This window comes from Petaurus breviceps, unplaced genomic scaffold, assembly GCF_028583685.1.
Source record: "Petaurus breviceps papuanus isolate PSGF00001 unplaced genomic scaffold, PetGlider_PUasm1.0 80, whole genome shotgun sequence".
Lineage (NCBI taxonomy): Eukaryota > Metazoa > Chordata > Mammalia > Diprotodontia > Petauridae > Petaurus > Petaurus breviceps.
Window position 1 is genome coordinate 4,194,298 of NW_027186540.1, and position 27,774 is coordinate 4,222,071.

The 27,774-nt window shown below is 37.4% G+C and overlaps 2 protein-coding genes across 7 annotated transcripts in view; one reads left to right on the plus strand and one right to left on the minus strand.

Moving 5' to 3' along the window:
* Positions 1–2,073: 2,073 nt before the first annotated feature.
* LOC138175990 (ADP-sugar pyrophosphatase) lies at positions 2,074–27,452 on the minus strand. Of its 5 annotated transcripts, none has more exons than XM_069106658.1 (9): positions 27,296–27,452; positions 15,510–15,614; positions 14,616–14,683; positions 11,483–11,535; positions 9,966–10,073; positions 7,389–7,484; positions 6,186–6,287; positions 5,130–5,183; positions 2,074–2,311 (listed from the first exon to the last, which is right to left on the minus strand). In XM_069106658.1, exons 2-9 carry the CDS (start codon positions 15,570–15,572, stop codon positions 2,202–2,204), a joined length of 654 nt encoding a protein of 217 aa, XP_068962759.1. In that variant the 5' UTR covers positions 15,573–15,614; positions 27,296–27,452; the 3' UTR covers positions 2,074–2,201. The 5 variants fall into 5 exon arrangements, 4 of the variants coding, with proteins under 4 accessions (XP_068962759.1, XP_068962758.1, XP_068962760.1 ...); XM_069106657.1 differs by lacking the exon at positions 27,296–27,452 and adding an exon at positions 26,319–26,554; XM_069106659.1 differs by lacking the exon at positions 27,296–27,452 and adding an exon at positions 26,263–26,554.
* LOC138175989 (translation initiation factor eIF2 assembly protein) overlaps positions 26,733–27,774 on the plus strand; it is a 115,228-nt gene continuing 114,186 nt past the window's right edge. For both annotated transcript variants that reach the window (XM_069106655.1, XM_069106656.1), the window contains exon 1: positions 26,733–26,949. In XM_069106655.1, coding sequence (XP_068962756.1) covers positions 26,876–26,949 — 74 coding nt within the window. In that variant the 5' untranslated portion in view covers positions 26,733–26,875. The remainder of the gene's footprint in view (positions 26,950–27,774) is intronic.

Sequence of the window (27,774 nt, forward strand, 5' to 3'; positions counted from 1 at the left end):
CCTGCACTCCTTGAGCAAGTACTGCTCGCCTTAAGGGAATAATGAATAAATAAATAATGTAATTTTTATATTACTATTTGTCTCCTTCAACCAAACTTTTTCAAAAGGTTGACAATATGTAGTTGATGATTCTTTATAAAAAGAGGCAGAATACATCAGTGGGTAGTAGTGAAAGATTAGGAATTTGACATTTTGATTTTGAAGCCTAATTAATTTTTAATGTTACTATTTGGCTGTCACTGCCCCCTCCCTTCCCCCCCCCCCCCAAGCTTCCATGGCTCATTGTTGAGGTTTTGATGGCTTATAATGAGTGTAAATAGTAATTGTTTTCTCTTCTGGTCAGAAACTCTGAGGGTCTTTCCCTCCCAGATTGCTATTTTTGTGGTCAATTAGGCAATGTTTCACCTCAATTCTTACCTAGTTTTTAGTCACTGAATGGGTGTGACCTCAGACAAACTGACCACTGGGAAAGACCTTAATTTAGAAAGGTGTAAGGTTAATGGGATGTAAGATCCTCCTTACCCATTAACGGGCATATGTGCCCAATTCTGACACATTCTGAATCACATAGAGCCCAATGGAGGAGAAACGTGCTTAAAGACAACCTTTCTTAGGGGAGGCTTGCTTGTAGGAAGGCTTTCACACCTTTAGGTACTAATCTAATCAGACAGTGAGTCATGAGGGTTGTGATAACTTTTGGCTCTGAGAAACATACACAGACACACACTCTCTCTCTCTCTGAGTTGGTATTTTGCTTTGGGGGTTCACTTATCAGAAGGATCATTTGATTTCCTTGTTGAGACTCTGAGTAGCCCTATGTTCAGAACCGAACCCTGCCCCCCGCCCCAGCTGCTCAGATGTAAAGGTCTCTCAATCCAGTGATGTATGTAAAGTGTATAGCAATATGATTTTGATTCAGGCAGTCTGAGCAATGTCTGTTGGTCTTTATGGTGATTTCCCTGCTTGTATTCTCTCCATATTCAGGGTGCTGACCTTTCCCTTGAACTAGTCAATGTAATTAAAAGTAGGATTGTTAACCCCATTTTGAGCAGTTTTTCCTTTAAAAGCAGATCAAAGAATCTGTGCTAACAGGCTATCCTGGGTGTGCTAGGGTGCTTGTTAATACAAAATGTCAAGGTCACCCACTGCATCCTGGCCATTGCCAATCATTTTGACTTTTGACTTGCCACTGGACTTTGATGACCCTGGAGGAAAAAGTGAGGCTGTGCAGCTCTTCCACACTTAAATACGATTCAAGTGCAAGTCAGTTATCACCCTCAGTGATGTTACTGGTTCTCTTGGAGAATGAAGGACAAACAAGTTGCCAGCAGTAAGGCTGAATTAAAAGAAAGCCAGATGGGGTGGCTAGGTGGCGCAGTGAATAGAGCACTGGCCCTGGAGTCAGGAGGACCTGGGTTTGGATCTGGCCTCAGACACTTAACACAAAAAATAGCCGTGTGACCTTGGGCAAATCACTTAACCTCAACTGCCCTCCAAAAAGCAAAATAAAATAAAATGAAAATGAGAGCCAGAATTGAATAGTGTCAAATATTCTGCTTTCCAGAATCTAAATGTAGCAAATTTATTTGCATATAGAGGGAAGTGAGTAAGTGTGGGCAATCAAGTAGTCTGGTAAATAGAGATAGTATTCCAAACACCAATTTAAAAAACAACTTTTATAACTAGCTTTAAACTTATATTAAACTTTAAGATTCAATTGTTTACTGAGAACTTAGTTTCTTATACTGGAAAAATTATGTGTGGGACGGGGAAAGGGAAGGAAATAATTTTTCTTATTCTGAAGTTCAGAAGGTCTATTTTTGTGTGGAAACTTCCCTACAGACTCTGTATTCCCACGGTAATTTTTTTTTCCCTTGTAGTGCTTTTACAACTGTAAGCATAAGTGGATTTAGATATGATAATGGAGAGATTTTATTCAAAACTAGTTGACTATAAATGACTTTTAGATATTTATATTTGTGCACTCCTTATCGAATAATTCAAAGTTAGCCTAATATAGAGTTCAAAACATTAGGTTACACTTCATTGATAATAAATTATATCAACACCATGTGCATTCTATATTGCCTTTATTTTATGAAAAAAGCTAATTCAAAACCTACACTAACTATGTGAATACAAAGTCCAAACTCTGAAAGATTGGCCTCATTTATAAAAACATAGGTGAGTCTTGGTCAGTTTCAGAATTTCAGGAATGGCACTTCAAAGGGTTTTGCATTGGCGTGTTTCAGTGCCAAAGCATAAGAATAGACTCTGGCATCCACCTTGAGATGTTCATCAGCTACCAGGTCTATAGGAGGCAAACAAAACTAGTGAGAATACAGCAAGAATTGTCCCACCCCATCATGTTATCATTCCCAAAACTACAGAAAAGAGCATGGAGGGCATTCAAGTGATTGCACAATCAAGGATAGGAAGAATACAGGTTCTCCAACTTCTTTATAAGGGTAAATCAAATCTGATGGTAACAGTTTTCCTCATCTCTGTAAAAATACAAAACTTTTTTTTTAAAGTCATCCCCTATAAATATGTTCCATTGCAATTTATTATATAGATCTTGGCATATTAGACAGATCTCAGACACTGCAGGGACTTACACGATGATTATTCTATCTGGGGCCCTCATTGCCTCCCACTTAGACTTACTGTTGGAGCCACTAGTTGGTTTTCCTGCTTTTAGTCTCTTCCCTTTCAATTCCTTCACCTATACAGCAGCCAAATTAATAAGACACAGGACTGACCTCATACTATTCTGCTCAAAAAGTGTTAGTGGTTCACTACTGCTCTAGGATAAAATATAAACTCTATAGCCTAGAATTTAGAGGCCCTCCCACTCTAGCTCCTATCTACCTTTCCGGTCTTATTTCATTATTATTCCCCATTATGTACGCTATGTTCCAGTCAAATGGGCCAAGCCTAGCTCTTCCCTGTCTCCCATCAGGCTAGCTCTTCCTAATCCCTGGTGATTCTTTCCCCCTCCTCAAATTACTTTGTATTATCTATGTACACGCCAAAGCATGCAGGGCCTTAGAGGTGAGACCCTACTTTGTTTCTGTATCCTTGGTGCTTTGCACATAGTAGGAACCTTAATAATGTTTGTTGAATTGAGTGATTCAGAATGGACCAAAAAGCAAGACAGCACATCTAAGTTAAGAATTTGTGCCATCTGCTCCTAGAGCACCTATTTTTTTTTTTAACCTGATGAATAAGCTGCTAGATGTGACAGGACTTACTTAAATTTACTCATAGAAGTATGAGGTCTTAGAGTCTTACTGCATTAGGCACTGCTTAAGGAGGATTGTTTTATATGAGAATGGTTATCTGTTATTTAGGTTTCATTTCCTCACCTTCTTGCTCAAGAAAAGGTTTCATGAATTCATGCCCCATCTTTTTTTTTTCTTCCCAGAAAGGTCCTGTCCATAAGTTGCTTTGGAAAAGGACTTGCAAGGCCTTTCACTCCAATCACCTATATGGCAGGAGGCCTTTTTAGGTTTGAATATTTGGGGCAACAATAAGGAGTTCAGGACCCTTAGACTTAATTGTAAATATAAAAAATAAACTAGGAGGGGAAAAGACATCCTTAAAGAATGTCTACCTTAAAAGATAGAGGTCTTCTAATGATAGCAAACCTCACTGAGACAAAACTGAGCAAAGAATAAGAAAAAAACTAACACGTTTACTAGCAAATTTTGTCATGAATGCTCAGTATATACCAACTTGAGTTTTTTTCAAATTACACTTTTCTCTATTAAAGCTTTCGGGAATAGAATTAAGGGCTTTTAGAAAACAGCCAGATAACAGAATTGTAGAACTGGAAGGCATGTCATTGGCCTTCTAGTACAACTAACTGTACAACATGGAGGAGAATTCTGTTGCTTTTTACAAGACATTCAATATAAACTGTATCAGGGAAATTCAATTCAATAACCATTTATTAAGCACCTACTATGCACTAGACACTGTTGTACTAAGCACTGGAGACAGAAAAAGAAGCAAAAGAGTGTCTGCTTGAGTTTATAACCTAAGAGAGGAGACAATATACAAATAAAAAAAACAAGCTTTATACAGCATAAGTAGTAATTATAATTAAAATAGGGAAAGTGCTGGGTTAAGAAAAAGAGAAGCAGCAACATAGCATAATGGAACAATGAGAGGGTGGTACACTGGCTACAGAATGATTTACTCAGTACTTTTACTGTGGGCAACCATGCCTCACTCCAAATATACAGCTAGCTAGCCAAGTGTGTGAATTCTTCAGCCTGGCTGCTTTAATTCAGCTTTAACTTGGAGATTCTGGAACCATTTCTAACTCAGTGGTCATTTAAAGTTTTTTAAAACTATAGAAATGGGAGATCTTTGCAAATAGTGCCACAATTAGATCCACACATGCCTTTTGTTTTCTTAAAAAAAAAACAACATAGGTTGTAATTAGGTTAAAGAAAAAAAAAGCAGTTCACCTTTTAAAAAGGCTGATGTATTCATCTTTACAAAGGAAAAGTACCTATCTAGATATCATGTGAGTCAATAAAACAAATTCAATATGATCATAAATTTAGAGCTCAGAAGTTTCACCTAATTTTACAGATGAGGTCACTGAAGATCCAAGGGCTAAATGACTTGCCTTGAGATAAATGGGAGGTGTGATTTGAACCCAGCCCTGACTAAAAATTCTACCACCCCCAAAGCACTGCACTGTTTTTTCTATTGGATGAGAAACAGCAAGTTCTCTGATATGATAAACAAAGAACCAAGACAACCATCCATCTGGGAATGGAGGTGGGAACACAATCCCTTCCAATACGACTGACAATAAAAATCCACACATGGACTATATGGAATGTCTCTGTCAATGGGAATTCAGGCTAAAGTTTTTTGTTAAAAAAAAAAAAAAAGGAATCTATAATTAATTATAGCACCATATGCAAAGGTTTCCAAAAACGTGTAAAGGAAAACAAGAAATGTTTGGTTATGTTAATTATCTGATTTCTAGATATTCGACTTGAAGGATGCTATACAAAGGAGTTTTGAGAATTATGCTCAGTAAACCCAGGTGTGAGGAAATAGAATCTAGGGATCTAGGCACAATTAGTTGGAAATAAGACTCTTACCATCAATTCTCTTCAGGAGATCATTCTTTGGTAAAGAAACTACTTCCACAAATTCTTTAAAAAACAAAACAAAACAACAAACACACACAAAAAGTAAGGTCAAAAGATAAAAGCAACAATCATGCCTGTTGGCCAACTAGAATATCTGTAACAAAATGACTATACTTAGCCACAGAGCAGTCACTGGAAAATAAACATACCTCCATCTCCTGAAAAAAAACAAAACAACAACACGCAAAAACCAGAAGATTAAAAAAATGTTTAGTAAAAACTAGAGTAGTAACACATTGCAAGATGATTTGGCAGAAGAAATGTGCAAAAAAAAAAGAGGGAAATTTAACATGGGCCTCTGTGTATCTATGATAGTATCTCACATCATATGTTCCTAAATAACTTACAAAGTGTTTTCTGCAATGTGCCTTTACAAAAACAGTTAAACTAGTATTAACATCTTAGTCAAAGTGGTCATCCCTGAGTGCAGTTACTATGACTGAACTAGAAAGGCTGAACGATCAAGTACTAGTTATAAACATGAGCTTGTGGCATGGTTAGTACATATGTACTACATGAGACTGTAATATTTAGTTACTGAACAAAAAAATCTTTCCTAGAAAGAGAACTGCAGGGCAGAGAACTCCATAATCTCCTTAGGGAATGCTAACGTCAGAACACTGTCAGCAGCTGAAGTACAGCCCCTTGCAGGGATTTCTAAAAACTGCTCCAGTATCTTACAACATGTGTAACTAAATCAGTTTCAGACTAGGAGAACATTTCTAAGTATTTGTAATCCTCATCGTCCTGTGACTAAACTGGACCTAATTCTATAAAGAAATTTTGTACGTATTATGAAACTCAACATATACAAAATGTTAAGTTGGTCAGACAACAATTAAATAACCATAAACAATAAATATATTGAGTTAGGAGAGTTGTCGCAAGTCTAATAAAGTATCTATGCAAGATTTTATTCTTTTAAATGGTTTGAAGCAGCTGGCATATTTCATAATTTAATACTGTTCTACCCACCACTTTAAAGAAGAATGAATATAAACTCACCAAGCTTTGGTTTAGGTCTCACATTTTCAGCATCATCTCCATTAATCATCACAGTCACTATATGTGTGGTACAATTTGACAAACCTGGGTCCATGCATACAGCTAAGGAAGAAAAGGCAATGGATCACTACATCTTCTTTGTCCACCTCCTCCTCCTCAGAGTATTAAAGCCAAAATGTCCTACTTACCTAAAATTCCAGAGTCATGATAGAAACCTTAAAACAATTTGCCACTAGTGTTAGTTATAAGCAACTCTGGAAACAGTCACTTATTTTGCCCATAGTAAGTAGCAATATTTTTTACCATGTAATTAGTAGTGAAATGAAAGAAATTGTCTTCTGGTGAACTTTAGTGAATAGTGTGGGTAAAACATTTGTCACACAGTATTTATATGCACAGTCACAGGGAATGCTTGTATGATTGTGAAGTGGCTGCAGAAACTTGCACTAATGAATGGTTAAAGTATAAAACTGGTTCCAACAGAGTAAGTTGGGGTTGGTGACTTTAAATGAGGATGAGAAGGGAAAGACTGGCTGAAACTACAAGGCAACAATATCCTTGAATTTATCTGACTCAATCCTATCCCACACTAGGGAACAAATACCTACAGCAAGTCTAATAAAAACCCACTCTTGAAAGCTTAGTATGTTGGAAGGACTCAGTGAAGAACCACTGGGATGGTAAAATTAAGAAAAAAAAAATCAAACTGCACAGACAGAATGGTGAAAGGAAATGGAAAAGTTTCCAACCAGTTTTCAAGTCTGATTTGCTCAGTGTCATAGCTCTTCCCCAATTCTGAGGGCTACCTACTTGTTTAGATATACTTAAGTATCCTCCTAGCCAAACATTTATTTAGAGAAAATGACTAATTTGTTTTGAGAACTACTCTAAAAATGAGCTCTTCTACTTGAAATACATTTGAATTATTATTTTTAAAAATATCAAGAGTTTACAGTTAGGGGGCGGCTGGGTGGTGCAGTGAGTAAAGCACTGGCCCCAGAGTCAGGAGTTTGGTTCCGGCCTCAGACACTTAACATGCAAAAAAACTAGCTGTGTCACCTTGGGCAAGTTACTTAACCCCAATTGCCCTCCAAAAAAAAGGAAAAAAAAAAAAAAGAGTTTACAGTTAGATTTTGACTAGGTTAAAAAACACAACAAAACAAAACTGTCCCCAAACATTTCAGAGGTGATAATAATACAAACCTGGAGAACATTCAGCAACATCACCTTTGTAACCAGTTTCTTCCTCAAGTTCACGAAGAGCAGCTGTCTCTGGGCTTTCATTGTCATCTATGAGACCTGTCAATCAAATGTTAATTCATATAAAATTTCAGCTCCTAGGAGAGACTCTGATCCTTCCCATGTAGCCCTTGGTATGGGGATTTCACGGGAAATAAATAGTCTTTATATAAGACCCACTCAGATCTAGTCCTTTGATAGAAAGGGAAAGAAAAAAGTATAGTTTGACTAAGTTTCTGTTCATGTTCACGAATATGTCATCTGTTCATTTGAGTTTGCTATTTCTCTTGAATAGTAATATACCACATGGAGTCAGCAAAGCCTACTGGCAAGGTCAACGAGCTAGTGGTTAAGAGATATGGATTCCACTCTTGGTTCTGCCACTAACTATTTTACCTTAAGCACAGATATGCTGTGAACTGTCTGTTTCCTCATCTGCAAAACAGAGACTGCACTACCTGTCCTGCCTTTCTCCCTCATAGGAATATGGTGAGGGATCCTATCGAAGAGCCAATATGGCTGCCACCTGTGAGGGAGAAGAGAAGATAGTGAGGGTTGGTGGACAGAAGAGCATTAGTATGGGATGTGAAGGAAGTGAGTTGGGGTTAGAATAAAAGCATCAGGTGACACCTGGGACTGAGTAGAAACTAGAAGATCAACAGGCCTCGAATTTATACCCTCCTCATTCATACTAACTTGGGGCATGAAAAAAAATCTGCACAAAATAGAAGAAAAATGTGGACTACAAAAAGTAAATGCAACAGCACAGGAGGAATCATGTCCTGTTGATTTTTGATGTCCCCAATTTCTGAAATATGATTCAATTTATTAAGTGTTTATTAAGTAGAAGACATTATTCTAGGTGCTGGGAAAACAGATAAGAAAATGAAAAAAACAATCTTTAGCCTCAAAGGGCTTAGATTCTATTGAAGAAAAAATTTGATTGAGACAGATAAACTTCAAACAAATTTACAAGTGTTATGTGTATTCTTCCTCTGAATAGATATTAAGATACAAAAACAAGCAGTTTTCAAAAGAAGAAAAATAAGCTGTCAATGCCCTGAAGAACTGTTCACTTTCTAATCAGACATGCAAATTAAAAATTTAAGGTACCATCTCCTTATAGCCATCAGACTAGCAAAAAGAATAAATTATAAAATTATTTGAGAGGAAACAGGCATAATAACACACACTTCTGGTGGAGTTATGCATTGGCCTTCTGGAAGACAATCTGGCAACATTAATAAGAGTAAAAACAAACAAAAAAACACTCAACCCAACCACCTGATCATTCCTTCTGACCCAGGAATCTCATTATTCCAACTACAACTGATGAATATTATCAAACAGGTAAACAAAAAGGCCATACCAAAGAGCAAGAAGCTATTATATATATATATATATACACATATAATATATTATATATAATATTATATATATTATACACATATAATATTATATATATAATATATAATATTATATATATAATATTATATATAATACACATATATAATATAATATATATAAAGCAACTACATATATTTAGGGCAGTATAATAAACAGGAAACAACTCATCCATTCAACAAATGGGAATAGTTGTATAAATTGAGATGTTATTAATATGTCAAAAGAAATAACAACTATGTATGCAAAAGAATATGGAAAGTCCTAAATGGAGTGATAAAGAAGAAAGGAGATTTTAGAATACAAATAATTATAAACAAAGAAAATAGAAACAAAATCTGATGAGATACGATAGAATAAACAGAAGAGGACAAAGAAACAACAAATTACTATTTTGTTAAAGTTAATAAATACTCTTCCCCAAATAAAAAAGTGAGATTAAAAAATTAAAGCTCTTTATAAGAGAATAAATTGTTAAAAAAAATTAAACAAGTTGAAATAAAAAGCTTTAATTCAAGCTAATTATGTCACTTTTCTATAAGAAGTTGATAGCCTTGAATTATCATTTTTTCCCCCCTGATATTCTAGAAGTCCCCCCCTTTTTTTTTTTTGCTTTTTAGAGGGGGGAAGGCAGGGCGATTGGGGTTAAGTGACTCGCCCAAGTTCACACGGCTAGTAACTGTTATATGTTGGAGGCCAGATTTGAGCTCGGGTCCTCCAGACTCCAGGGCTGGCACTGTACCACCTAGCCGCCCTATTCTAGAAATCTTAATGAGTAATCTGGATGCTACTATATATGCCAGGGTAGAGAGAAGGAAAGTCATAAAAACAGGTTTCAGAGAAAGAAACAAGAAAAATGTGGTGAAGGAGAATAGTAACAGGGCAGAAAGAATGTATTAAGTGGGGAGGTTGTGAAAAAGACTACCTGGAAGGCAGGCAGGAATCACATGCCTTACCTTGATGGTGGGCTGGAGGCACTCAAGTACCTTCCTGCAGGTGGCAGTGTGGTTCTGCTTCCCACTTGCCTGGACACAGAAATACTCTGCTTATGCCACAATGAGGCCAAAGAAGAGGTTTTCTTAGAATTAGCTAATTAGTTCTTGTGAAACAATAAAATCCTTTTCTCCTGTTACTCACCTGCAGGGAACTCTAAGCAGTAGCCTCCCATTGGGGGTCTGAACTGCTTCACCAGGACAATGCATTCATAATGAAGAGTTCTTTGTAATACTGGGATAATTGCCACACCTACCACCAGGAAACAAAAAGGATGAATGCCTATGAAATATGTTACATATAATTTTTGCATCAATATTAATTTGTAAAACTGGTTAAATAAGTACTCTTGCTTTGTTTAGGCACCAGGCCTATATGTATCTCAAAAGTTGTTTAGAATGTTTTCAATGAAAGAACTGTTAATTTGCATTTTCCTCTTCTTCTGAGTCTTTTGACCCCCTTGAATCCTCTGTCAATAAATGTTTTTGCTTTTTTCATGCATTAGCTCTCACATCCTGTTAATCTATTTCAAAGAATATTCTATTACATATTTTCCTTTTATTTTTCCTTATGTAGGAGCAGTTCCAGCACTATTTCAATTTAATTTATGAATAGTTTTCTTCTGGCTGACTGTATATTTGTTTTTTAATTTGTCCTGCAATTTAACCGTATGTTTCCTGTTAAGTAAAGCTCTGAATTTCATGTTATGTATTCTGTGGATTCTACTGGAATTTTGCCCTCTGTTCCTATTACTTCCATGCAATTTTCTTGAAATGTAATATTAAGGCTGTTTCTTTGAAAGAACCCGAATTCCCATAAAACCTTTTAGTAATCCATCTTTCAACTCAATTTCCTTGATTTGTGAAGCTCTTGTCGTGTTTTTCCAGTCTTCTGGTCTTTTGATTTTGTTCATCTGATTCCTCTACTAACACTTCTAGTAGAAAAAACTCATCTGTCACATTCAAAGAATCTACTTTTTCCACTATGTGTTTTAAATTCTCTACTCTCTTATTAACATTTAAAATAGTTTAAATTTTTTTGCTTTATATCTTCTTTTAGTTCTTTTATTGCTCTTCTGAGACATTCTTGTGGCATTTCTTTTACATTTCAAAGGCATCTAGAATAACATATCATAGAATTTCCCCTTCCTGGGAATTTTCAAGATTTATTTCCTGCCTTATTATCTGTTCAATGTATCGACTTTTTTTTTTTTTTTGCAGTTGTTTGCTCAGTTTTGCTTGATTATCAATTATTCAGTTGACTTTTCTATGATGTTCATATTTTAAGTAAAAATTAGATCAAGGACACTAATTGAAAAAAGGTGGTGTCATCACCAGAAATGGCATAGTTAGAAGGAAGAACAAGTTTTGGAGGGAAGATCAAGTTCCATTTTGGACATGTGTAGTTTCAGTCATCCATAGGACATACAGTTGGATACATGGGAATAGAATGGAGCTGCATATGTAGATTTGGGAATCCTATACAGAAGTGATGACTGCAGTCATGGAAATAGAAAAAATTAAGAAGACACAGAACACAGGTAGGAAAAAAGAGAAGTGAGTCAAGGATAGGCGGGGGTGTTCACACTGTGGGCAGGAGGGAAAAAAGGAGCACTAGGAGAGACTGAAGACAGACTGACAGACAGAGATTTGTGCTCCTACCATCAGCAGAAAGTCCTTCTTTCCTAGTCGTGCGTTTCACAGTTTCCCAAGTTCTGTTAAGAGAAGAAGGGGAAGAAAAAACAAACAAAACATTAAAGCTAAAAGCAACAGATTAGCTCTGTATCATTCAGAGTTTTGCAATTGCAAAACATGCATTTTTATTTGGAATGGTGGTCTAGAAAACCAAAAAGATGCTTAGTTTTTCAGAGAGACACCCTGTAATTGTAAAATTGCCTTTTGAAAATAACCAAGGCCATTACTACCAAGTTTAGTGAAACAGATGATGTTTCATGTGATACTTGAGATCAAGGGTTCTTAACCTAGAGTCCATGAACATTTCTTAATATTTTGATAATTATATTTCAATATAACTGATAGCCTTTGTAATTCTCTATTTTTCATGCATTTAAAAAGATCATTGGGAGAAGAGGTCCAAAGGTTTTATCAGTCTGCCAAGGTGGGGTCCCTTACAAAAAAAGGTTAAGAACCCCTGCTTCAGCTGCTAATCTAAATAGCAAGCCTGCTGGGTGCCACAGCCAGAAAGTTTCATATCATTCACAGTTCAAAGGGCCTTTAATTAGGGTCATAAGTTTATTGGTGAATCATGCTTCTCAGTTTACAAGCAAAGGTGACAAGTGAGGAGTTTGGCTTTGGGGGAAGTAACATTATAGAAATATTAAAGTCCCCCTGAAAATTCTCCCTTTGCCCACCTCCAGGAAAATGCCCAAGAGAAATGTCTGAAGGACAGACATGAGACTGTTTGATTTGGTTAAAAAAAAGATGCCTGAATCTACCACTTTGGTCCTCACACTTAAAACAAAGATAAATTTTCCCCACTTTGCACACACAAATAAGCAAGTCTCTAATTCAAAAAAGTGAAGAGATTTGGAATTTATTTATTTCTGACTTTAATACTGATGAACAATTTGATGGTTATGCCACCTGCCTTAAGTTTTGTGTAACACTGTAATAATTTTTTATTTTTCTTAAACAGGAATTGTTATACAGAAAATTTAGGTAGTATAAGCCAAACTGCCTACACAAGGGGAAAAAAATTATCTCTTTCTTTCCCCAAGTCTTTTCCTTTGATGGTCTCTCTTAAAATGTATATGAGTTCAGGAAAAGTCAGTGCAAGAGATGAATATAGAAGAGGCCAGATGGCTTAGGTAACACAGAAATGAGGCCCCAGGTTTTTAGGGTGTTATGAAGGATCCCCTAAATTAAGGTAGGAGGAGCAACAAGACAGAGTTCTATGGTACAGTCAGTCTCTACATTAAAAAAAAATTCTTTCCCTATGTACCTGTTGTCTTGTGTTTTGTAGCAGAAGAAAAATAAGCTAAAGAGATATAAAGGAAGGGGCTACAAAATCATAGCATTCTTCAATCAAATTCTGAACTGAAAACCATGCATGATCATTTAATAATAATAATAGGCTGCTCCCAACATCTCCATACTCCTGTTAGTAGGAAAAGAAAAGCCAATCACACAAAAATCTTTGGTAAAAGTAAATAGCAAGGGTTGCAACAGAAAGAAAAACCTTTGATACAGCTCTCACTGCTGCCTCCTAAGGTCAGTCTTAAAAAGACTGAAGGAGAAGGTGCTAGGAGAGGCACTGAGGATTCCAGCCCAAATGCTCTAGGAATAAGGGGAAACAAGAGGGATAGTGTCATTTCAGCAACAATAACAAAGGAAACAAGCAGTTATGAATGTACCTATGCCTGACAAACCAGTCTCCTTGTGGTTAATAAAGAGAGAGACTAGAGTAGAAATGCCTGTGTAAGAAAAGATTTGTACCCAGAAAAATCTTGGAAGCCTAGTTATATCTTAACTTGGATCTTCAAATGGCTTTGGGGGAAGAAAAAACTCAAGTAAACACTCAGTGCCCCAAGTAGGGAAACTTAAGTTCTAGTTCTAGTTATCCAACAAGTGGCACAACTGGGTAAACTGCTGACTTTCAAGCTCAGTTCCTTTATCTATAAGACTGGGTGATATCTTTCAGCTAAAAAAAAAATTCTAGATACTAAGACACCTACTATCTAGTGTCCTTTGCTATGGCAGAACTTTGAGTCTCTTTTCTTGCCCAAAAAACATCATGAGATGCAGAGAAGGGCAACTTTGTAAGTTATAAATGATACCAGTTAGAGCATCAATGAAGGAGAAGTATTTGCCAACATTAACTATGTCTCTAAAATTATAATTTGTACCCTTCATCTTTTTTTTTTTTTTGAGTGTCTGGGGTCAAGTGACTTGCCCAGGGTCAGTGTCCCAGGTCAAATTTGAACTCAGGTCTTCTTGACTTCAGGGTTGGTGCTCTATCCACTGGGCCACCTAGCTTCTCCAACCCCTTCTTTCAAAGGACGAAAAAGGAGAGATTTTTCTCATCTTGGCCTTAACTTCCCTTGATGTGATTATGTATATACACAGCATAAGATTTTTTGAAAAAAGAAAAAAAAAACTCAAAACATCCTTTAAGTCCTTAGATTTAGTTTTCAAAGTATTAAATCAATAAGCATTTAGTACAATTTTAATAAGCATTAAGATAAATAAATGCTTGTTGATCTTGTTAAAAGCATATACTAGGTACCAGGTACCAGGCTCTGAAGATACAAATAAAGAATCCCTATTCTTAGGCAGTTTAATGTGTTAGAGGCTGGGTGCTATGGTACAAAGTTCTGAGATTTTTTGCAGAAGTTTCACTATTTGGTGGAAAGGAGCCACAATCTTTAATGCAAGGAGCTACATTATAAACATTTAACTAAATTTTCAAAAATTTTAATTTATAATTGGTATAATGTTTTTACCCAGTCTAATATGATGATACTATTAGTTCAGATAACAAAAAACTTAAGTTACTTTTTGATTTTACTTTTTAAGTGGCATGTTATGCCATAATCACAGAGAATAAAGTGAGAGTTGAACTCAGTAACTACTATAGAAAAGTATGCTTTTAAACTTTAGGCCTTTTAGAAGTTAAACATACCATTAAAATGAAAATAAGTGATTGACCAGATTACTTCTTAAATCTAATATAAAAATACATTTAGAATGAGAGAAGTATTTACAGATTTGTCATGAAGAGAGATTCTCAGAATATAAGGACTGAGCATTTCTTGAGTAGGAAAATTTTTTTTACCTTGTTTTACCAGTGGGATCCACATAAGTTGTTTGTTCAAGCTTGACCCATTTTCCTTCTGTAATCAACTAAAAGGAGGTAAGAATAACAAATTGGGAAACTTTCAAACCAAAGAGTGTTTTTACTGGGAAAGAAAGGCTTTTCTGGTCAGAGTAGAAAGCCATTATAACCCTAAGAATGCACATCATCTTAACAACTTTCTACTCATGGATTTAAAGACTGTCTACAAGCTCAGATTTTAAGTTTGCTTACTTGAAGAAATGAGATTATTTCTTGGGGAACCACTGAGAGGTTGGGAAAAAAAAGTTTGAGAAGTCTTCTGAATTTATTAGGCTTGGTAATTGATTAGTATTTTTGTTTGATTTGTTCTTAAGAACAAAGAGTTGAGCAAGCTATACTGGAATGCTGATTATGGGGGATATAGTGTATACCTAATGGTTGGACTTGTAAGATCCATGCTATTCATATACAATGGGCATGCCAGGATTTTTACTGCCTACATATTTCACTGTGGGATTAGAATTATAAAATCTAATTTAGTTCTGGTATAGGAATTATGAGTGATTTAAGTTTTCTAGCTCAGTAAACAGTATCCAAAAATTGATACTGTTTTAAGTTAGTTTACTTAAAATGTATCCAGTGCATTAATTAGTAAAAACTGAGAATACTATCATGTTACACACCAAAAATTTCCAGAGGTTTATTTCACCTTTAGTCACTTATGGGGACAAACTAATAATAGGCATATACCATTGTTTCCACAGTAAAGTAACATCTGGATCTTAAAAAAAACCATCTCTTTGGAATTCTATTCTCACTTATTAGAGATATCCATCTGAGGTAAAAAAGATGCAGCAATTAATATGGAGAGGTGAAGAAAAAAAAACTTGGTACCTCTTCTGTTAGGATAGACTCTTTGGTAACTTTATGAGAATCCACAGGAGTTTTGTTTTCCATTTTCAAAATATGTGATCCTTGCTATCTTCTAGTAAGTTCACTCTATAACAAAACAACATTTCTTTAGGTTAAAGTTCAATTCTAAATACTCCTCATTTAATGTCAAGGAAATCACTGAAAGATCTACTCTTAAAACGGCAACTAAGGATTGGCAGTTTATGGAGAAGAGGACTGGCAGTTTATTGAGAAGATGAAGACACAATTATCTTATCAAAATAGAAGTACCAGATTGATTACACAGTATTACAAGTGAACTCTAAATGTACAGAGGAAGACCTGGTTTCTAGGCTAGGACAACTTGATACATAGCAGTTCAACCTTTCCAGTTTAGTCTTAGTGTCTTGCCAGGCTATTTTGAAAAATTGTTGGTTTTGGCAGCAATTTCCAGGACTAGTCAGTCAGATGATTTCTTAAAATTGCCAACTTTCCTGGAATTGATCTATCAAAAGAAAAAATATTAAGTACCTAGACTGTTATTTACTCAAAAGAAAATGTTTATGGTAGATTTTATTATAGTTTATTCTTACTGGGAATTAACTGATTCCCAAAAACTTCGTAAATAAAACATTCTACTTCTGTTTGGATTATTCATATGCCTGAACAGTTAATATAATTTTTTAGAGGTAGCACAAAAGATTTAATTTTGAATGGATAAGGCAATTTTTTTTCAAGAATAAGAATTCCCTTTAAAAAAAGCTGAACATGTATACCTCAATTTCAAATACTGATGATTAGCATTGAAAGTTGAGTAGTGAGTTAGCACCAAGAAAACCAAATGAGAGCTTTAATAGATATTACCCCAAAGTCTTTTAATTAGATCCTTTGACAATGGAGGCTACCCTGACTTCTCCAGGAATGCAAGCTCTGGCAAGTCCTAGCAAGTGAAAGGTGTAAAATATGAGCTGGCTGACTAAAATGTTTCTCTCCAGATAGGAGGAATTTTATTAAGTTCTGATAAACTCGTTACTAAAGAATTCGTTAGCAGGTGACACATTTCTTTTTAGTTCTAGCTATTCAAAAGTGGACTAGGGTGTAGAGAGATTGTAATTTGTGGCTAATAATACACCCAAATGAATCACAAACATTTGAATGATTCAGATAATTCATTAATTATAGAACAGATTATATACACACACACACACAATAAACATATATGTATAACTAATTGGGAGATTTTGATTAAAAATGACATTTTGTCTGCTACTCAGGCATTAGCATGGGGTAATAGCTAAGACTGAAATACTAAGAGAAGGAGAACTCACATCTATCCACACACATCTGGATGATTACAATGCATTTGTAGATTTAGGGAAGTTGGTCAGAAGTAGCAGGTGAAGAGAATAATACCTATTCTACTGAATTTTAAAAGTCAAGAAGCATACAACACACTGGCACATTCAGATGCTTCCAAATTGCTTTACAGACTGCAGTAATTAAACTATTAAATTAAACAATTAAATTAGGTTTTTACCTAACAAATTCTTGCTAGACTATCTCACAGAGGTAACATAATTAAGGTTCTCAAGTTCAGATAAGTGAAGGCAGAGTATCCTGGCCTGCCACCAAAATAGGATCCTGACTTTTCTCTCTGAAAGGACTAGTCTTCAAGAACATAGAACTTTAAAATTGTTTAGTTTCAATATATGTGTTTACTACTTTGTTTTTTTTTGTGGCCTTGTTCCAATTTCCTAGCACATGAATATCAAGATTAAGATATACTCAAGAAGTATTAAAATTCCTATGTTTCAGGGACTGAGAACTGGAAATGAAAACAATCCGTATCATCAAGAAACTTTGTTTATGGGGAGAACTAACAGGAACACCAAAAAGCAAATACAATACATGCACACAAAGTTATTTCTGGGGGGAGGGCAGAAGAAATCAAAGTAGCTTTCTATAAGAGGTGGCAGTTGGGCTGGGCTCTGAAGGAAACTTGGGGTTCTAAGAGGAGAAGGAGTGAATTTCAGGTGTGGGGTAGGGGGAAGGTACAGCTTGTGCAAAGGCGTGGGGATGGGAAATGCAATGCCAGGTATAGACAACTACAAGTAGGACAATTTGTCTGAAAATACAAGGCATGAAAGAGAGTAATGAGTAATAAAGCCTTGGAAACACTAAAGCCAGATTGTGAAAGGCTTTAAAAACCAAAGAAGTGGGTATTTTATCCTGGAGGAAGGTACTGAGCCTTCCCATGAAGGGAGTGGCCTTGTCGGATTTATAAAGATTAGATTTAGGAAATATCAACTTAGCAGTGTGGAAGCCAAATTAGAACAATCAAGTATTTTTTCTCACCTCTGTCTTCCCCATAGTTTATCTCATAGATTTTCTCACTGATTAAACTCTTACATTCTCCCCTGATCCATAGGGAGAAAAAAAGGCACCTCAGAATTATAGTTACAACTGGAATTCTTAGTTTCTCTCCTTTCTCTGGGAGGCCAATTAGAAGGCTTTTTATTAGAAGAGACCAACTGAGAGGTGATGAGGGTCTGAGCTACTAGAGTATAACTGTGTGAATGGAGAAAAGGGGATGGATACTGTACAGGTAGACTTTGAAACAACTTGGCTACTGACTGGATCCATTGGATGAGGGAGAAAGAGATTGATGGATGTTGATTCTGAGACAGGCAACTTGGGTCACTAGAAGGATGGTATTATCTTCAACAGAAATGAGGAAGGAAGAAGGAATGGTTTTGGAGAAAAGATCAAGAATTCTAGTCAGGATGTGTTGAGTTTGACATGTCTTTGGGATATCCAATAGGATATATACAATAGGCCTAATGTTCAGGAGAGGTGTAATCTGTGCAGAGAAGATAACTGAACCCACAGGCTCTAAAGATATAACCAAGAGAATGCATAGATAAGAGGTCTAAATGCAACTTAATCAAACAATTACTGAGGTCTACTTTGTACTGGGATACTGTGGGAAACTACAACTCTGCCTTTAACAAGTAGGATTTTTTTGGGAATACCCTCTCACACAAGACATCCTAAATTTGGTATTATATTAGAGTCAACCTAGTCAACCACTGACTATTTCCAGTGGAATAACATGTTGGCTCCCTAGTAAAAGTAGAACAACTCCGACCACATCAAGAAGTGATAAGATTGAGTTGGGTTTGGGAGTTGGAAGGGTTAGGGAGCAACAGGACAAGGAGGAGAAAAAAAATCACCAAACGCCTTTTATTTGTGACTTCCTAGAAGCAGTTTTTCTTCCTTGTGCTAATGTGGTAGTGGAGGGTAGACAGGAAATCCTGAGGTGCTAAGACCTGGTTTGGGGAGTTTCCTCATCTCCACCCTCACAAATACAGCTGATAGTGATTGCATAATTAGGGTTATGTTGTTAAAAACTCATTTTCAGAGCTCTGTTGTGTAATAATTTGTACATGTGGAATTAGCCTTAGATTACATCCCAAATCCTTTTTATTCTCCCCACTCGAAGAACTACTTTACTGAATGTCTGGATTAAAAAAGAAATAAGAACACTATGCAGTATTTTAAGGCTTACAAAATGGCATTAATAACCCATTGAGTTAAGTAGTACAAATATTAATAGCCTTGTTTTATAGAAAAGAAAATGGAGTCCCAGAGAGGTTAACTGATTTGTCTTGATCTCATGTTAGAGATTTCCTAGAATCTCTCTTTTTTCCCCTGACATACTAGCCCCACAATACTTTAAAAAAAATTTTTTTTCCCCACAATACTTTTAATAGCATAGGCCAGGGTTCAACATTATTACTGACTATGGAACTTACAATCCGTTTGTGGGAAGATAAATATGGTAGGGGAAAAAAGAAGGCCCTAGGTCCTAGAAATGACAAATGAATAGTAAACAATTAAAGGTCAAAAAAGTTCAGAGAGATCATGGTAGGGAGAATAATCAGAGAAAGTTTCAGGGAGGTGGTGAGAACTGAAGTAAGCAGGAATTAAACAGGCGAAGAAAAGGGTATGAACAAAGACTTAAGAGTCACTAACACGTAAAGGTATGTTTAGGGAAAAAGTAGACCAGTCAAACTAGAAGAGTGGGTTCATGTTTGGGTATGGCAGGAAGCAAGTTTGTGCATATCACATTAGGAAGTTTGGATTTTTATCCTTCAGGCAATTAGTTTTTGAGAAGGCATGGTGAAAGTGCTATTTTAGGAAAATTAATCTGTCAGCAGCATATACAATAGATTTTCCCCACCAGAAAATATGTAATCTAAACAACAAGCTCTAGAATCTTACTCTCTGGGGAAGAACAGAGGAATTATCCATATATTTGTTTAGCATTAATGAATCATGAGTCTTTGATCAATGTGGAACTCTGAATCAAAATACTTTAGGTTTGAATTCTGACACCATGTGACCTTAGGCAAGTAATTTTAATTCTTTGAGCTTCAGTTTCCACATCAAATACAATGCCTGTGATTTTGCTAGTGTAGGGACTTCCTAGAAAGGAAGCCACAAATTCTTAGTGATACCTAGAGCACAAAGAAGTTAAGTGACTTGCCTCTGGTCACACAGACACACAGGTTGCCTCATAGATGCCTTCTCATATATAACATGAGCATAATACTTGTGATACTTTACAGAGATGTAATTAAAGAGTAAAGCACATAGAAAGATAATTAACAATCTAACAATTTGAAGAATATTAAGAATTTTTATTAGTATCTCTAAGGTTGGAAATTCCAAGAATAGTTGATTAAAAACGAAACATTTGAGCCATACTTAAAACAACAAAATTGTTTTAATCATTTTATAACTTAATATATATACTCTATCTATAGCCTAACAGGCAAAAACATACTTTTTGTGTATCAAATGACTTTACCTCATAGAGAAATAGGGGAAGCTATAGAAATTAGTGTCTGAAAATAAGCTAAACTGTAGAACGTGTAAATGTCCACAGCTATTTGTCTTGTTTCAGTTTAGGAAAGTCTAGCTAAATTCCTGTGTGTAGACTCTAGATTTCTAGATCCATTCTGGTCCCAATGGTAAGACTCGTTGGGGAGCTCTGCTCATTTTCCAGTAAACTTAGACTGTAATGTTCAGAACCATCCTTGATCCTAAGAGGACCAAAATCCTGGAGGGGATTTAATCTGGTCATTCTACAGTCAAAGTACAAAAGAGCCAGTGAAAGAAGGTCTGGCTACTTTCATCCACCATCATCCCATTCTGGGAAAGAAAAAGATATCTAACATAGAATCAAAATTATGTTTTAAGTCTTATGTTATGGCTCTCAGGACACAATATTTTGGGGCTAAACCCGAGAGACAAAATGTCAAAAGGCAAATCAGTAAGTAATTGAGAATTTAGGAAAGAAAAGCATAGTTTTTAGTGTGCTAAAAAAATTAGAAAATCATTAAAGGCTATGCTTCACTTACCTTTTTTGAGGAAAGAAACAAATGATTTATACATACACTACATTTAGCCACCAGCCTACTATGTTCAAATTATCATTTGAACTTTCTGCATTCGAATTCTTAAAAAGAACACCAATTTTAAACGGCAAAGGTAGTATTGTCAAAGGTTATTTTGCAGGAAGCTTAGTATTCAAAGCAAAATGAAACTGCTAAAATTTTATCTAGTTATCTATATCTGTATATAGATACATTTTATATGTCTATGTATGAACTGAATGGGGTCTTGAATATCCTATAGTTCATTATGTTCCTTAGGCTGAACCTAGATAGCTAAACCTGCCCAAGAAATTAACAAATACTTGACCACTTCATTATGGAAAATAACCTTAAGAAGACAGAAAATAAGCCATTTGAATTTTCTCTCAATCTCAATATAACCATGTTATACTGTCATTGAACCTGACTGTACTGATTCAGCATTTATACTTTTAAAGGTACCCTATATTCAGTTAAAAAAAATCCCTAATTTTATTAAACAAAGGATGCTATTACTTCATGATACTCACGATACAGCATATTAAAGGAAAATTAACCAAAGAACTACAAATTAACATACAAGTTGTGCATACCTATATACTATATTTTGAGAAAAGAATAGGATTCACCTCTCTTTAGTTAGACAAATTACTGGGGTCACTTCTGAAAATATATCAAACTCAATGGATAGCATTTTTTTTTTGAGATGGGAACTTCTATCAGTTTCAATAGTAAACAAAGCTGCTGACCTCAAAGAATACTCCACAGCTCATTTCTGTTCAACGGAATGATCACTGAACAATTCAAAAAGTGAATATATTCACACTTCAGCCACTGAACAGTAGGCTGCAGAAGAAAAATGCCAACTTAAGAAAGCTTTAGCTATCCCTGTCATTCTCTTAACTACTTCTTCATCAACTCTACCTTTCAATTCGACCAACAAGCTAAATGTCAAAGGTCTGGAGTTTGACCCTACCACTACGAGTGTGATTATTAGGTTATCAAATCAGAAGATAAAAGGTTATGTATATAATCTATCTGGAATTTAACTTTAGCAAAGCATTTGATAAGGAATCTCAAACTATTTTTTTCCCACAGAATTTAAAAAAAATTAATATTATTTTCAGGTCCACATTTTTCTCTCCCTTCCCCATCAAAACAAATTTACTGTACTGGTCACGTTAAAAAAAAAAAAAGTCTGAAAACTGCACTCTGACTCTGTGTCCCTATATCTGGAAGTGAACAGTATCGAACTATTCTTTTAGAGACTATGGAAAAGTATGGGACAAATGGTAATAAAAATTGGATGGATTAAAAAAGCTGGTTGAATAGAAGGATTTAAATAAAATCCACAAGCATTTATTAAATATCTACTAAGTCCACAAACTGTGTTAAGAGTTGGGGGAATACAAAGTCACAAATAAAATACCAGAATTCTTTCCCTCAAGGATCTTACATTCTAATGGGGGAGATAATATGTGAATACATAGATATATACAAGACATATACAACACAAGGGGAAGACACTAGCTGCTAAGGGAAATGGGAAAAGGTCTCATGCAGAAAGTGAGTCTTGAAGAAAATCAGGGATTCCAGGATAGGGAGGTAAACAGAGAGAGAGCACTCTCAGGCATGGAAGACAGTAAAAAAAAGTACAAAGGAGGGAAATGAGTCTGTGTGAAGAACAGTAAGTATGCCAGTAGGTCTATGGCTCCATAGAGAAGATGAAAGGGACTAATATTATAATACTGAAAGAAAAGGTAGGAAGGGGTCAGAGCTTTTTTTGTCTTTTTGGAGGGGGGAAGGCAGAGCAATTGGGGTTAAGTGACTTGCCCAAGGTCACAAAACTAGTAATTGTTAAGTGTCTGAGGCTGGATTTGAATTCAGGTCCTCCTGACTCCAGGGCAGCTGCTCTATCCACTGCACCACATAGTAAAGAGCTTTAAATGCCAAACAGAACTTCTATTTGATCTTGGAGGTAAGAGAGAGCCATTTGAGCTTGGGTGGGGAGTGACAGAGTTATGCTCCATAGTTATGTGGAGAATAGAGTGGAGTGAGGAGAAAGCAGAGGCAGGAATCCAAACAGACTTGCAACAGTCTAAGCCTCCAGGTGAGAAATGTTACTTATTCAATGTCAATGTGGCAGGACTCTAGAGGAGTGCCTACTGGCTATCTTGGTGCTGTGCTGTTCAACATTTTTATCAATGACTTAAGGTCAGAGATGCATGCTCATCAAATTTGCAGATGACAAAGGCAGGCAGGGATAGTTAATATAACAGATGGCATTTGGGATCCAAAATTATCTTGATTCAGCATTAGGCTGAATTAGATGAAATTTTATAGAGATAAATATCAAGTCTTATACCTGGGTTAAAAAAAAATCAACTTTGCCGGTACTGAGACATGGTTAGGCAGTAGTTTGAAAAAGATCCAGGAGTTTTAGTGGACTATTAGCTCAGTGAGTCAGCAGTGTGATGTGGCAAGTAAAACATCTAATGGAATCTTGGTCTATAGTGAAAGTTATAGCTTACAGGAATAAAGAGGTAGTAGTCTTTCTGATCTCTGTCGTGGTCAGGTGTCTTTTAGAATAAGAATTATAATATTAGAATATTATAAGAATAGCTCTTGGAGCCAGAGTTGAAGGGCACTGGTGAGCTGGAAGTATCCATAGTACAGCAAAGGTGGTGAAGGACCTTGATCTATGTCACATAAGGAGTAGCTGTAGGAACTGGAAAGTTTAGCTAAGAGAAGACTCGGGGCATATGATGGCTAAGTTCATGTATGTGAAAGGCTGGTGTGTCAAAGATGGTTAGATATGTTTGGGAGCAATGGCTAGAAGTTGCAAAGAGATAAATTTGGGTTTGATGTCAGGAAAAACTTGCTAACAATTAGAGGTGCCCAAGTGTAGAATGGGCTGCTTTGAGAGTTTACCCATCCCAGAAAGCCCTGTCAAAGCAGAGGCTGAGTGACTACCCCTTGGGTGGAGGTTCCTGCTGGAGTATAATAACAACAATAATTAGCATTTTATGGTACATTAAGGTTTGCAAAGCATTGTGCATGTCATCTTATTTAACACTCAAAATAATTCTGTGAGGTAGGTGATATTCCCTACATTATGGAAATTGAAACTAAGAAAAACTATGTGACTGGCACTAGGGTCACACAGCAAGCAGGTGGTTGGGATGGGTCTTCCTGAATCCAGGCTGAACACTGTCTCCACTGCTTTACCAGCTGCCTCCATGGGGTAGAGATGAGTTGGACCAGAGGGCTGCTATAGTCTCTTCCAACTCTAGAATTCTACTGTCAAAGAATTCCTAGAATTTATAGCTGGAAACAACTCAGAGATAACCTAGTTTAACTCTTTCAATTTACAGATAAGGAAGCTGAAATCCAGTAAACGATTTGTCCAAGGCCATAAAGGTATCAAGTGGCAGAGTTGGGATTCAAATGCTAATCTTCAGAAGCAAAGCCAAATACACTTCCATAATACCAAGCTGCTAAACAACTTATTTAGATTGAGGGGGAGGTATTGAGGGAGAGGTATGGAGGGAAAAGGGGGAAGAACCCACCCCCCAAGCAGAATATAAAAATATTTAGATTCAATATATTTGAAAAAGAATAGTTCATCAGCTCTCAGTTGGTCCTAAGAAGAGAAAACAAGTATTTTGTGACATAAAATGAGAGATGATTTGGTTATAAAGATGATGGAACATCAAGTGGAGTGATTTATAAAGTAGCTTTACCACTATGATGTGGACAGATGAAAACTGTTGGTACAATCTATAGGCAGGTTCATTACATGTCAAGAGTTGTAGAGAGAATCCCATATCTGCAGTGTACTTTGTCTACATTTAGCAATGCCTCAGTTTGAAAGCAGAGCAGGCACAGTGAGGCCACAGGTTCCCCCATCCCTGCCATTAACATAACTTTTAAGAAAAACTAAAAATCGTTTAAGTCACATTATGACAGGAAAAAATGGCTTAGGGGCTCAAAATATCTAGAGCTAGAAGAGATCTTTGAGCCCATCCACTCCAGCCCTCCCCATATTACAGAAGTGGAAACTGAGGCCCAGATAAGAGAAGTAACTTGTCCAAGGTCACACAAAAAGTAGTGAAGTCCCTTGGCCCCAATTCATGTTTTCCCCTCAACTACTCTACTTATTTTACAGACTAAATCTATTGCTACTTAAAATCTGTAGCTAATTAGTATTACAAAATAACAGATAAAGGATCTAGAAATCATACACAGCTTGAAAAACACATACTCTATAAGTATAGTGTAAAATACCTTCCTACAGTCCAAAGTTAGCATTTTTAAATTATAAAGGTACTACTCATTCGTTCAAATATTTATTTAGTAACTATCACATGGGAGGGGAAGGCAAGGCAAATGGAGGAAAGGGAACTTGTACAAAGATGAGACAGTTCCTTTTCTTATTTGGATACCTGCGTAATAAGAGGTGAAATATAACTATAATGTGCTGTGAAAGTTCCAAACAAGGAGTTAACTTCGCAGGTTTTTAATGCAGTAGAAATCTTCAATTTTTTGGATAGGTTCCCTTCCCTCTCCCTGCACTCCCCCCCCCCCCCCACATCCCCCCCCCCATAGAAGCTAACTTAACTTTACCAAATCCACTCAGCTCACGATTTCAAAGTTTTATTTTGTTTCAACAGCGTTAAAATGACATTCCCAACTCAAATACAATAAAATTTTCTTGGGGGGGGGATCATGTGTAAGGTATTGGTTCCTTATAACTAAATCGGTGCTTCTTCTGTTTCCAAAACAACGAAAAGAAATTGGATCAAGTGAGATAGTAACTGCATTTACTGGCACATGGTAAACACTATATAAATGTTAGCTTATCGGGAATCTTAGTCACCCTTAACAAAACTTCCCACAGAGCAGACTCTATAGCCTGCAAACAGTTTTTGCAATTATGTATCCCTCAGTCAAACCGTTTAGCAGTAAAATCTAGAGAGTAAATGGGGCCACGGACGTTTCAAGTGAGCAAAAGTCAAAGACCTCCCCTAGACTAAATACACTAAATGAATGGGAGGTGTTAGTGCAGAGGAGGTGGTGCAGGGGGAGGTTATCTCCGGCAACAGAAAAATGACCCTCCTTTTCCTCCAACATCTGCTTTGCTAGAGTGGTCCAGATGTGACCCCAACCTCGAACAAGCACCTCGCGCCAGCACGTTCGAACTCGCATTTTAAAGGGGGTTTTCTTTTTCTCCCCCTCAGCATCCCGAGCCTCTGCTCCCTCTTCTTCCCCTTCCCTCCCCAGGTCGCAGCCCCGACACGGGCACGCACACCCACCCGGTTCGGACCGCCGGAGACGGCTCCGTGCAGAGACTGGCTGTGGGGTGAATTACCTGCCCCGAGGTGTCCGGCGCTGGGAAGAGTTTCTTGGTGGGGAAGGGACGGATGGAAGGCGGCGGCGGGAGCTGCGGCTGCAGGCGAAGCCCGTGCCAGCGTCCAAGTCACAGCCACCTCTGGCCGTGAATGGTAGACTGCGCGCGGGCCGCCCTCTCGGCACCCGTAGAAACCCGACTTTGCCGCGGGAGGGGGAGGCGGGTGTATCGGAGCTTGTCCTTCCGGGTCAGGGCGACGCGGAGGGGCTAGATTGTGAATCTCTTAATCTTCTTCTCCCTCCTCAGCTTCCCCAAAGACCTACGACTGAATCTGCCTGCCCTTCGTTGGGCTTCTAAAAGCCGCCACACACCCCGACCCCTTCCATTCCACGTGTCTCTTCCATCTCTTCTCTTCCCCTCCCCACTTCCTCTCCGCGTCGCGTCACTGGGCCGGAAAAGTGCTCGAACAAAACCGACCGGTTGGCTCTTCTGGGCTCCTTGGAGGGCCGTTCCGGGTGGAAGAAGCCGAAGTAAGAAAATCCAGAGGCAGCGGCGGCGGCGGCGGCGAAAGCAGCGTCATGAAGAAGGAGCAAGTACTCCACTGTCAGTTCTCTGCTTGGTATCCTCTGTTCAGGAGCCTTACTATCAAGAGGTGAGACTGGACGGGGAACGGGCAGGTACCTCAACCCCTTTCGTCTTCTCTCCCCCGTCTCACGCCCTCTGAACGATGGAGGATCTTCTCTCCTGGGGAGGGGAGAGACCCTGGCCTGGCCTTTGGTTAGGTCTAGGTTTGGGGACTGGAGTAGTGTAGGGGAGTGGTCCCCAACGTGGGGAAGGGAGGTGGAGGGAGAATCCAAACTCGGTTTGAGGAAGGGGTTGGGGGGGTGTGTGTGGAAGCATTAATGTCCGGAGACCTTGAAAAGCGTTTTGTGAGCTGCGGAGCGATGACCTCACCAGGTGCAGCACCCCCGCCCCTCCGCTCCTCCTGCCTTACTCACCTAGGCCTCTGCCTGTCGGTCCTGGCGCATCTTTAGCGTGGACTGCTAGTCGGGGTGCGAGGTTTGGCCTTTACTTAGATGTGTGACCCAAAGAAAGTTGAATTTAGGCTTTTTGATCCGAGATAATGATACCTGGCCTGCCTGCCTCAACAGGGATCCAATGAGATAACCCACGTCAAAACATCGGGTAAAATATTAAGTAAGCTATGAAGCAATGATGGGGTGGGGTGGTGAAAAGTTAGAGAGTAATGGTTTTTCCATCTTCCAAAGCAAGAAACCTTTCCCAGATTTTGCAGTGTGACTTTCCTGCTTGTTTTTCCACTTGTCTGATCTCTCTTGAGTCACAGAATGACAGAATTTTAGATTTAGAAGAGACTAACCTATATTTGAAAAGGAGTCCCCACTACTATTTATCAAACATTTATTAATAAGTTCCTCCTTCATGTCAGCTACTCTGCAAAGGGCTGGAGATAGAAACA